The 12709-nt window shown below is 42.1% G+C and overlaps 1 protein-coding gene across 1 annotated transcript in view; it reads right to left on the bottom strand.

The window, feature by feature from the left end:
* Nucleotides 1–8531: 8531 nt before the first annotated feature.
* SDC1 (syndecan 1) overlaps nucleotides 8532–12709 on the bottom strand; it is a 36177-nt gene continuing 31999 nt past the window's right edge. The window contains exon 5 of the mRNA XM_083358937.1: nucleotides 8532–10562. Within this exon, the coding sequence (XP_083215063.1) occupies nucleotides 10396–10562 (167 nt within the window). The 3' untranslated portion in view covers nucleotides 8532–10395. The remainder of the gene's footprint in view (nucleotides 10563–12709) is intronic.

Raw genomic sequence — 12709 nt, 5'->3', positions numbered from 1 at the left:
CAAAGGACAGAAAGAAACCCCCAAGGAAAAACAAAACAAACACTCCTGAAACCAAAACACACACCATAATAGCAGTAAAGTATCATCCACTCTTTCCTGTTTCTAAGAATGCCTAAAGAGCCCTAGAGGATGGTTCTTTGCGTTGCATAATGCTATTCATTTTGTTCTTCTCACTGAAATGATCTTTAAAGGAAAAAACTTTGGACACCTGACAGGCAAGAAGCACAGTAGCACACCAAGAGAAGGGTCTACTGACCCTTTAGTGTTCAATGGTACCATGTTGGAGAACCCAGCACTAGGATAACTAATGACTAAGAGGACTGGGCTTTGTAATGTTTCCAAATCTACCTAAACCTCCAAAGAAAAAAGCTGGATATTTCATTAATTTGCAAGTCAAAGGGGAGGGGGGGAGGGCATCTTGCTAATATGAATCCTGACAAGTGAAACAAAGCTCTCTTTTCACAGAAGGATCAGCTGAGGCATGCTTCTGCTTCCTTTTGAAAGGAGCATCAAAGAGCAAAATGCCTGACAGATTAAAGGCAAGTGCTTGCCTGTTGATGACAAAGAGAGACTGAATGTTAATAAGCGGTTTAAAGAAAGAATGTTCATACACACGTATGCACAGCTATAGATAAGCACACACGCACATCTTCCCCTTGAACTCAGCAGTGCAAACCCTCCCCTCTCTTCCCAGTTTTCACAAGCATTTGTGCAAAAAAAGCTGCATCTGCCTCAGAATAACGGAGTTGGAAGGGACTGTGGAGATCTTCCAGTCCAACCCCCTTATTCAAGCAGGAGACCCTATACCAGGGGTGTCAAACTCAATTTCATTGAGGGCTGCATCAGCATTGCGGTTGCCCTCAGGGGGCCGGGTGGGTGTGGCCAGGGTGGGCGTGGCCTACTGGGTGGGCGTGGCTAGAGTGCGTATGGCCTACTGGGTGGGCTTGGCCAGCTCTACATCGTTTGCATCAAGGGTGCCTATGGGGGCCTGGGCAGGAGTGGGACAGATCTGAGGGTCTCTGGCAGAAGGAGGGTCTCTGGGCCAGGGCCAAGGCAGTGGGGGCCGTTCCCTCACTGTTTCCAGGATGGCTTCGTGGGCCACACGAAACCACTTCGTGGGCCGGATCCGGCCCCCGGGCCTTGTGTTTGACATGTCTGCCCTATACCATTCCAGACAAGTGGTTGTCCAATCTCTTCTTTAAAATCTCCAGTGATGGAGCATCCATAACTTCTGGAGACAAGCCGTTCCACCAGTTGATTGTGCTTAATTCTGCTTAATTCTTCAGGAGCTGTGTTGAAGCCCCAAAGTCTTCCCCCACAAGTATCCTGGCCAGGATCAATGTTTTACCAGGATTCGAAAAGGAAAGCTGTGCCAGAGGTGCTGAACTTTTGGCAGCTGCTATGAACAAGAGAACTGAGGTCATTGTAAACCTGTTAGAAAGTGAAAATGTTGAAGACTCCAGGTTTTGCCAGGCAATATTCTTTGTCTAACTAAATAGCAGGCCCACCCTTTTTTAAAGCAAACCACTTAGGACAAAGCGTCAAGGGAATTCATTGGGGTAGGTAGGAAAAAAAAATCAGACTGGGAATCCAAATCATGTGATTGAAATCCTGTCCCTTTTTACATCTTTCATAGGCATCTTTTAGATACAGGATTGCCCCATCACCTCTTAAGAGGCAACAATCCATCCCCTCCTCATGAAGCCAACATCGGTTTCACAAGAGCTGGACAGTTTTCATCCCATTTTCATCCCATCGCCACTCTTTTTTTTTGTAAGGAAGGTTGTGAAGAAAGTGGTTGAGTTGTCATTTCAAAAGGCCCTGGAAGAATTGGGTTAAGTGGACCCCTTTCAGACTGTGATATACTTTCTAAGCTACAATATCACTTCTTCAGGATTGAGATGGAAGAAGTGCACCCATTCTGACACATCTTGATCTCTCAGCAGCATTTGATACCATTGACTCTGGGATCCGTCTGGACCAGCCCAGGTTTGAGAATGGCGTTGCAATTGCTTTCCTCCTTCCTTCTGGTTAGTTTTAGTCAGTATTGATGGTGGGAGAAAGATTTAGCCCTAAACGCCTTCTTTGCAAGATGCCCCAGAATTCAACTCCTTCCTTCACTTAAGGTCTACATAAGGATTCTGGATATTCATTCAGACATTCATCAGCACGCGGGGAAGAATCAACCATATGTGATGATACCCCATTGTACATCTCTGTTCTTGTCCAGCTGAGTGATGCTGTCAAGGTCATTTGCCAGTGTCTAGAGACTATAGGGGACTGGGTGGGGAAGAACAATCATCAGCTTAACCATAGAAGATCAAGTGGCTGTGGAATATGTATCTCTCTGAAGCTGTATCCAGGATTCTCCACAATTGGTTCTGGAGGGGATTGTTCTGGAGGGGATTTGTTTTCAACTTGGATGTCCTCCTGGACTCAAGGATTAGATAGCAACCATAACCAGGAGGATCTTTGCACTGCTCAATTCTATGCACCATAAATGAACCCAATTTTTGAGAGATAAGAGTGGCACATCTGATTGACTCCTGCTGCACTGTATGTTGTTTGATAATCTGACAATGGATTAGGTGTCTTTAGATTTTTTTTTAGCCATAATCATATTTTTATCCCTTTTGGTTGTTATTTGATGGACATCACCAGAGTTGTGATTATGAAAATTGGGTGGTTATATACATTTTCTAAAAATAATAATAAATACAAGTTATTCTGGATCCAACTCCTTTCGATAAACATTCCCAATTGCTTTCATTTTAGTTCATATTTCCTGTTTGTCTTCCCCTGTGCCTTGTTTGGGAGATTGTACACCTTTCTCTAGTTACTGAAACACCTCCCGCATCCATCCCATCCCAATGCCAAACTGTAATAGAATTTTGTCAAATGCACTCCTTGTTTTTTTTAATCCAAAATCAATGTTTTATAAAAGAATCTGTTGCTATGTAGAGATTTATCATCTGTCCTTTCCACAAATATACAAAGTAGGTAACTTTATAACGAACTTTTTTCCCCCAAGCAGTATCTCTTTGGCTCAAGGCAGCCTGTGACATGCTTATTATCTCTTGTTTTACTTGGTTAGAAGAGGGGGAAAAATTACATTATGCCATGATTATGGTGCAAAGACAAGGACCAGACAGATTAAGGAGATTAAAGTTCAGATCTCAGTGTAGCTACCTAATTCACTGAATCATTCACTGGACCATCCACACTTTCTTACCTCAACTAATCAGTCAGGCTGTGGTGAGGAGGAAAGCAGAGGACAAACATAAAGTCTCCCTCATCTTTAATTTCTTGCAGAGCATGAAAAAAGGATAAGTAGCTTTCCTTTCACGGGCATACTTCTCACATGCTATCTTTCTCAACAAACAAATAAACAAAATAATTTCCAATAGCCCAATCTTGCTCAGAAAGCTGATGGTAAACAAAATCTAATTTAACATTTAACATCAGATATGTCGTTGTTCTTAAAACACCCCCCTCCCCCCGATTTACTATCCAGCACTGGTACAGTGTATACATGTGTGCTTGCCCACTGTACACACATGCTTTCAACACATGCTTTCAACAATATCTCAGGGGCTGCCACAAAGAGGAGGGACTCAAGCTATTCTCCAAAGCTCCTGAAGGCAGAACAAGAAGCAACGGATGGAAACTAATCAAGGAGAGAAGCAACTTAGAACTAAGGAGAAACTTCCTGACAGTTACAATTAACCAGTGGAACAACTTGCCACCAAAAGCTGTAAATGCTCCAACAGTGGATGTTTTTAAGAAGATACTGGACAACTATTTGTCTGAAATAGTATAGGGTTTCCTGCCTGAGCAGGGGGTTTGACTAGATGACCTCCAAGGTCCCTTCCAACTTTATTATTATTATTATTATTATTATTATTATTATTATTATTATTATTATTATTATTGTTGTTGTTGTTGTTGTTGTTGTTGTTGTTGTTATTGTTATCGTTGTTGTTATAAAACATTTATTCATAAAGCATGAAACACAGTCAACTGAAACACTCAAATTGACTGGCACTAATGGTTGACATGGGTTGCTGCCAGCATCCTAGGTATCAACCAGGTATCTCCTGCAAATACCATAATTAAAGCTTTGTGATGGAAGCTACAAAAGTTCCAACCTTGGTTACTATACATGTAGAAACAAATTGTCTTTTCTAGGAGGATCCAAGGCAAAACTCATCAGCAACGCAAGGATGAGAACAGTGGCAATCCATGCAGAGCTTGGGCCAGCTGCTTGTGAATAGGACATATTATATAGTGTCAAATAAAGATATTATTTTTACAATATGCTTGCTGTTGTTGTTGCTAGGATCTGTGGTTGCAATGAAGTCGACACATGGCAACTATCATTTGTCATTAGCCACCCTTTGAGACTCTAGAACAGGGATGTCAAATTCCTGGCCTGTGGGCTGGTTTCATCACACTGAAACCGCGTCCACCCCATTGCCAGCAATGCAAAAAGAGTCACCATACATCGCAACGTGACGAGTTTGACACCCGTGCTCTAGAAAGAGTACAGAGAAGAGCAACAAAGATGATTAGGGGACTGGAGGCTAAGACATATAAAGAATGGTTGCTGGAATTGGGTATGTCTAGTTTAATGAAAAGAAGGACTTGTGGTGACATGGTAGGAGTGTTCCAATATCTCAGGGGTTAACACAAAGAAGAGGGAGTCAAGCTACTCTCCAAAGCACCCGAAGGCATTACAAGAAGCAACGGATGGAAACTAATCAATGAGAGAAGCAACCTAGAAGAAAGGAGAAATTTCCTGACAGTTATAATTAACCAGTGGAACAACTTGCCACCAAAAGCTGTAAATGCTCCAACAGTGAATGTTTTTAAGAAGACACTGGACAACTATTTGTCTGAAATAGTATAGGGTTTCCTGCCTGAGCAGTGGGTTGGACTAGATGACCTCCAAGGTCCCTTCCAACTTTATTGTTGTTGTTGTTTTGTAGACGCATACCCAGGAACTAGAAATAAGGCATCCTTTCTTCTCTGATGGTTTGGTATTTTTCTTTTTTTGACATGTCAACTGTAGGGATCCCAAGGAGCCATTTGCTAGGGCAAATACACACACTTATTGTTGTTATTCTGTTTCATGTGGTTAGGCACATCTGGAAAAAATATATTACCATATCAGGTGAGGAACAAGCTTTGTGTTCATGTTTAGCTTCCTGGCTCTCTCCACGTGAGAATAATAGACACAGTAGGTGAACATACTTTTGTTCTCAACATAGTCCTGTCCAGCATTTCTCTACATTTATTCTGTAGACCCAGTTGCACAGCATAATTCATCATTAAGAAATGTTAAAGAAAAAAATGCCTAACTCAGGTATTACAATATCCAAATGTTTTGGACTAGGACTTGCACAGATCTGATAAGAAGTGGTGTCCAAAACAACTGGAGGGCATTCCTATTTCCATTCTGGAAATCAGTAAACATCTCAAGATTCACGGCTTACCCTGGAAGATCATATAGTGGCCGTGACTAGGGGGGCTTTCGCCCAGGTTCGCCTGGTGCGCCAGTTGCGGCCCTATCTGGACCGGGATGCCTTGTGTACGGTCACTCATGCGCTCGTGACCTCTCGCCTTGACTACTGTAATGCTCTCTACATGGGGCTTCCCTTGAAGACCACTCGGAGGCTCCAACTGGTACAGAATGCGGCCGCGAGAGTTGTCTTGGGAGTTTCCCGGTACTCCCATGTTACACCTTTGCTCCGCGAGCTGCATTGGCTACCAATTGTCTTCCGGGTGAGGTTCAAGGTCTTGGTTATGATCTTTAAGTCCTTACATGGCATGGGTCCGGGTTACCTCAGGGACCACCTGCTGCCGGTGTCAACTTCCCTCCGCCCAGTACGTGCCCACAGGGTGCCTCCGGTCAGGGAATGCCGACTGGTGGCCCCCAGGGGGAGGGCCTTCTCTGTGGGCGCTCCGGCATTATGGAACCAACTGCCGGTGGAGCTCCGGATGACATCAGACCTCCGAACCTTCCGTCGCGGGTTGAAGACCCACTTATTTGAATTAGCTGGTCTGGCCTGATGGGGGATTATGGGTTTTAAATTTGGTGTTTTTAGTATTGTATTATTGTTTTAACTGGGCATTGATTTAATTTCCTTTTAACTTTTGTATCGTTATTTATATATGCCCTGTGAACCGCCCTGAGTCCCTAGGGAGAAGGGCGGTATAGAAATCAAATAAACAAACAAACAACAAACAAAAGATATTTATGCATTAGCAAGTTTTAGCCTTTGGCTGGGAATGGTTGCTATAGCAAACAGAACATGACAGCAAAGGTGTATAGGATAAGAATGAAAAAAAATACTAATTCAGAAAACTACTTCTTAAGTTGATGATGTTCAGCACTGTAGGTTGGTACAGTTTTCCCATACTCGTTTTCACAGCTGCAGTTAACATACACCAGACAAATGCTTACATGTGAAAAAACCATAACTGCTCCTTAAATCGTGCAACTTATTAAACTAATGAGTGAGAAAGTAAAACAAAAAGAATAGATGGATTTCGCAACTTCTGAGTAACTAAATCTTATGTCCCCAATTATTTTGTTCTGGCTTTATCTGTGTACATTTTACTATGAATTGTGACAGCTGGCTATGAGCACACACACAAAAAATCACAGTAGCAGAGCAAGGGGAGGATTAACACAGAGGCAAATGCTATCAAATGTTAATGTCAGTAATCAAGCCAGCTTTCTCCTGAACTTAATGTTCTTTGAAGTCATAACCTCTGAAATGGTAGTTTGGCCACCCAAATATAGCCATTTTGCTCCTTGTCTTAAAGCAATGACTGGGGCAAGGGCAGATTTTTAGCAATCTTTGGCAATAGGCTTCACAAAATCACTGCAAGATGGAAAGCTAAATTCTGCGTATGAGCAAATGAAACAGAAAAATTCAACTTTAAAAATGCTACTTTTTAACATCTATCTATGTTGCACACAGAAATCCTATCCAATCACTATCCATGTGCATAGCCCCTCTACGGGTCTGAATGAGCGAGTTAACGAAAGTTGGATAAGAACTGAAGGAAAAAATGTTATGAAATCACCATGAAAAGGCATAGTAAAACATCTGGAACAGTCTGTAGTTATTTTATAACTTTTGAAATAACTACAGAAAAGTCCAGTAATTGAGGTGGGAAGATGGCATACAAGCACATACACAAAATAAAATCCTCGTGTGGAAGAAGCCCAGGTCTTATTTTTTTTCAAAAGAAAGTCTTGCCCCATGTAGTTGAGTTATATCACCTCAATTGCTCCTCAAGTACTTAAAGATCATTTCAGATTAGAAATGGACAATTAGACCACCTCTCCAGCAGAATGCTACCAGGCTAGTCCTACTATAGTGCAATAAAGAATTTTATCACTCACCCACACAAGCCCGCATCTAGAAAGTTAGTAATTACATAGCTCCTAGAGCAAAGTTTTCCCAGGACAGAGGACTAAGCTGTTTTTGCACCAGTCTTCATTCTTACTGAAGAGTTCATACCATCCCTTAGAAATATTAGAACTGACCAGTAAGTCTCCCTTCTTCCCTCACGCTAAAAATAAGTCTCTGCGAATTGTCTGTTTTTAATAGGAAGCTGATTTCGGAATACGACTAAGATAGGAAAAATACTATACGTCAGGGGTGTCAAACTCAATTTCATTGAGGGCCGCATCAGCACTGCGGTTGCCCTCAGGGGGCTGGGTGGGTATGGCCAGGGTGGGTATGGCCATGGTGGGCATGGCCTACTGGGTGGGCGTGGCTAGAGTGCGTATGGCCTACTGGGTGGGCGTGGCCAGCTCTACATCGTTTGCATCAAGGGTGCCTACGGGGGCCTGGGCAGGAGTGGGACAGATCTGAGGGTCTCTGGCAGAAGGAGAGTCTCTGGGCCAGGGCCAAGGCAGTGGGGGCTGTTCCCTCACTGTTTCCAGGATGGCTTCGCGGGCCACATAAAACCACTTCGCGGGCCGGATCTGGCCCCCGGGCCTTGTGTTTGACATGTCTGCTATACGTACTCATTTTGAGCATGCACAATATTCTATATATCCATGGAGATTCTCAATCATCCAGGTTCCAAAGGTGCTTTTCCAAAAGGCAACTGGACTTTTGGGGTTTATTTTTTTTCTTGTTTGAAAACATTTCACTTCTCATCCAAGAAGCTTTTTCAGTAGAGCCTTTTGGAAAAGCACATTTGGGACAATATTCTATATATATTTTTTAATACTCGGATTGCATATTTTCCTATTTTCTTAAACAATCCATCTTGAGACAGCCCAGCGTGAAGCCATTGCTTGCTCTCTTTCTACCAAATGGAAGCATGCACATTTTTAGATGCATTTCAGTAAACCAAGCTAATCAGACAAGGGTCCTTTTGTATTCTAAGCCTCCCCTCTCCCAAATAACCTTGCAATTCAAAACATGTAAAAAAAAATTCAAGTAGGAAATGAGTAGAAAAGCATTTTTCAGGTAAATGACACGAGACAAGTTATTTTGACCGACTGTCTTTTTATTGCATGTGTATGGTTGAGGAATACACACAAAACCCCCCCCCCCAAAAAACAGCAACTGATTTTACTATTTAGTCTCCAGATTCTATTTTCAAGCTTGACCATTCAAAAAAAAACAAAAAAAACACAACCATGAGTTTTATTCTTTGCTTGAAAAAGAGAAGTGTTTCCTATGTCTGAGAAAGTCAATGATCATATTTTCCATACATAAAATGGACACATCACTTAAAACTTCACTATATAGTTTCTTGGTACTGTAAGAAGCTGACAGCCTGTTTTCACTCACTGAAATTTGTAACCCATCAAGGGTCTTTTCAGCAGGAAGAGATAAGAAAGGCACCAAATGTGCAGTGGGCAGCAGCTCACAATTATGCCCTTTCTGAAATATTTACTTCGGCTTAGCATTCCATATTTCCTCACAGTGCACTAGTGTCGCCCACCCTTTTTTTATCTAAACTTTGCTAGAAGCAGAAAATATATTGCAAACCAACAAGTGTAAATGATGAAACAAAGAGCCTAAATTGGATGCAAGTGTTTCCTTATAAACCCAGAACCTCTACAAAACATTGTGGTATAGATTATTCACATCCATATCATCCTCTTGTGCATTATGGAAATAATACATCTATGCTTCTTTATTCTAAACAGAAATCTGCCTGCTTAGGAGAGATCATCGTCTTTTCCAAACACGGTGAACACGTTTAAATACTGGTTCAGAAGTGCCAACATTCATTGATTAGATGCCAGTGATACAAAACTGAGCAATTTGTGCTACACAAAAGTGATGAAGGCACACAATCCATCCTTACCTCCCTCTTCTACACAGAATAATTCCTGAATGCATTTGAACTTCAAAATCTCTTATTGTTTCTCGCTTGGACCGAGATAAAAGTCATCACCCATGTACATATTCCCCTAGGCCCTGCATGCCAAAAGGCATGCTCCCTGAATTCCTACTGCAAACCCCAGTCTAATAGGATTCAAATAGTTGGGATTTGGCAGAAACAGGAATCCTCATTAGCCTTGGCATGCTTTGTCCTGTATGTTGCAGGCTGCACCTGGCATTCTAAGTACTATGTGAGAGAAGCTTCAAGGCGGCAGTGGAGAAGCCATTATCAACAACTCAGTGCAGAAGAGGTAAAGAAAAAATTACTGATCCCGATACTAGGACAGTTTTGTGCAGCGAGCAGCAGAGATATTGCAGTAAGATCAAAAGAAGAGTAAAAGGGTGAATGTCTTAAATATCTACTTCCCAATGTTTGCTTCAGAATTTGAAGCCTCGGTGTTACACCCTTTCTCCCACTGAGCTCTAGTGGAATCATACTCCTATTAAACAACTCCACCCCTCTGGTCAGATCTGTAATTTTTCATCTGGACTTCCCACGCTATTTGCTTATTCAGGGACCTGGCATTAATGGCTGAAATGGGGAAAATAACTGCCCAAAGCCACACCGTTGTCTTTAAAAAGATTATTTTCTAAAATGTGGCTAGCCAATTTTGCTGGGGACGGGGGCGAGGGGCGCGGGGAGTATCTTTGACAACACACACATTGTACCATACGAATTCCTTGGTGCGTTCATAAGACATCAAGATTATATACAGTTGATTCCTTATCTTCCCCTAGGAGTCTTTAGACAAGATAGGAAGTCCCACTTTACAGGTAATCTTTGTGCAAGAAAGCAGGTAAGGTTTTTATTAATCCCGATTGACTTTGGAGAAATTATAGTTCCCAGTGACAAGGAGGCAGAGCCTTAGATTCAGTCTTATGGCTTTTAGTTTTCCCCCCTTTAAAAATGCAGCGAGAACTCATGATGTCCAGGAATAAGAAAATGGTCTCCAGTTTTTGTTCAGTTTGTTCATGCATAGAATTCTTCTTGCTTATGTGGTTTTTGATAGCCTCCATTCGATTGCTTTGGCTCATCCAATGAATAACTTCCTTCATCTTTTTTCTTCATTCTATATAGCATGAATGCAACTAGGAATCCAGCAAACAGTAAGCCTACGAGTCCACCAGCGATGACTCCTGTGAGAAAGAAAAGGATAACATGTACATTTTCAAGCTAGAACCAAAGCGGAAAGAGATTTTGTTCTAATCTCTGAGGGAGACGATTGTTTCCTAAGTCCCAAAGGATATCAAGGGAATTGTGTATACTGCATTCAAACAGATAAAGCAATCTAAATGGCCACCTTTTTTATATCTGTTGTGATTCAGGGTCAGCCTGTGGGTTCGGCAGTTGGGTTGGACGATTCAGAGGAGGAGGGGGGGTGTTGGAGAGCTTGCTGAGGGTGTTGGAGAGCTTGCTGATGAGGCTCCGCAGAGCCCTCAGCCAGGCCCCTCCCATCTGGTCACAACGCAGACCCAGCTGTGTGAGCCTGACAGCGTGGATGAAGATGACTCACAGCTGGCCCTGTTCAAGGACGCCCGACGCAGGAGGCAGTCAATCAGGAGTAAACAGAGGAAGGCAATGGGGCACCTCGGAAGGAGGCAGAGAGAAGCCACGCCCTGAACTGTTTAAAAGGGGAATGTGTGGGAGGGCTGGTTTGCTGAAGGCAACCGTTTGAATAGCTCCTGTTTCATGGTTCGTGTCTTGTTTTGCTCTGTTTTATGTTACTAAATTTGGCAGGCTTAGTTCCAGCCTCTTGCCGTTTGTAAAGGGGTTGTCCCTGCCTTTTCTGCAGGGCCGGTAGTAGGCTGGTACAGAACAATATCCTGAAAACCAGCCTCTGTTTATGGTAAAAGTATTTTCGATTGACTTAAGTCCTTGTACACATCTTTAGGATCCTTAATATAATTATGGGTTCCTTAACATAGTATCTATGAACATTTCCTTCAGCAGCCACTAATTTCTGTGCCTCAACTGACTTCTGGTTCATGATTTGCCATGCTCCAGATATTAGGGAAGCTATAAACATTGTTATGAGAAAGTTCACATCGGACCCACAATAATCTTTTGAAGTATCAAGAGTGCTAACCACTTAAAAACATTGGAAAACCCTAATGCAAAATATCATGATTTCAAAATGCTTGACACGTTCTTAGAAGTAATCTCTAAAAGAAATTTTGAGACCTTAGTGCACAATGGAGCAAAATTAACGGTATGAAGGAAATAAAGTTCTCTGAGGAAAGGTGCACTATAAATGTACCAAAATAAAGAATTATGGATGAGCAGCAGAAAGAAATGATTACTGGGTCCCTCTTCACTGCAAAAAAAGAGAAGAAAAAAGAGGAGAGGAAAAAAGGAAAGGAAAGGAAAGGAAAGGAAAGGAAAGGAAAGGAAAGGAAAGGAAAGGAAAGGAAAGGAAAGGAAAGGAAAGGAAAGGAAAGGAAAGGAAAGGAAAGGAAAGGAAAGGAAAGGAAAGGAAAGGAAAGGAAAGGAAAGGAAAGGAAAGGAAAGGAAAGGAAAGGAGGAAAGGAAAGGAAAGGAACACCCACAACATCAGAGTTATATTTTAATTGGCTCTACAAATAACTTAGTTCTATAAAGTGTAGGATTTCCTTTTGCACACACCTTTATCGGAGCCATTCAAGCTATTTGGTTCTAGATTCTGGCTTTAAAATCCATGATCAAGACAAACTACTTTAGCATCTTTAGCATCTTTAGCTCTGTTTAATGCCCTGCAGTAACTGTCACATTTTGTCAGAAATAATGTCCATTATAGACATTAATATAAAACAAATAACATTACACAGAAAACAGTGTTGGCAGTTCAGCCATGAATGTAAACCAATGTATTGAACATACATAAGTTTATACAGAGGGTTGGTGCATTGCAATATACAGAAATACATCCCATTCAGATAGATACATACATTCATATATGCATACATACATACCAGAGCTATGGAACATTTGAGTTTCAGTGCCCAAAAGGTGTTTCAGGACTTGCAGGAGCATGAATATACCTGTGTTTCCCCGAAAATAAGACTGGGTCTTTTTTCTTTCTTTTTTTTTGCCTCCAAAAGAGGGACCAGGTTTTATTTTCCAGGGGCGGGTGGGGAGAGGAGGTGTGTCTTTTATACTCACCTCCAGCACCGACAGCTCTGCCTAGCAGATCCACTTCTTCTGTGGCTGAAGGAGCAGCTTCATTCTGCAGCTGCATTCCAGCATGCATTTTGCAGTCAGGCTTTTCTGGAAGGCCTCTGCAGCCGAGTACCGTGCTATGGATTCA

The sequence above is a fragment of the Vipera ursinii genome (genome assembly GCF_947247035.1).
Source record: "Vipera ursinii genome assembly, chromosome: 1".
In the NCBI taxonomy this organism is placed as follows: domain Eukaryota; kingdom Metazoa; phylum Chordata; class Lepidosauria; order Squamata; family Viperidae; genus Vipera; species Vipera ursinii.
The sequence above is the reverse complement of the archived record's forward strand: the minus strand, read 5'-3'. Positions and strand labels throughout refer to the sequence as shown.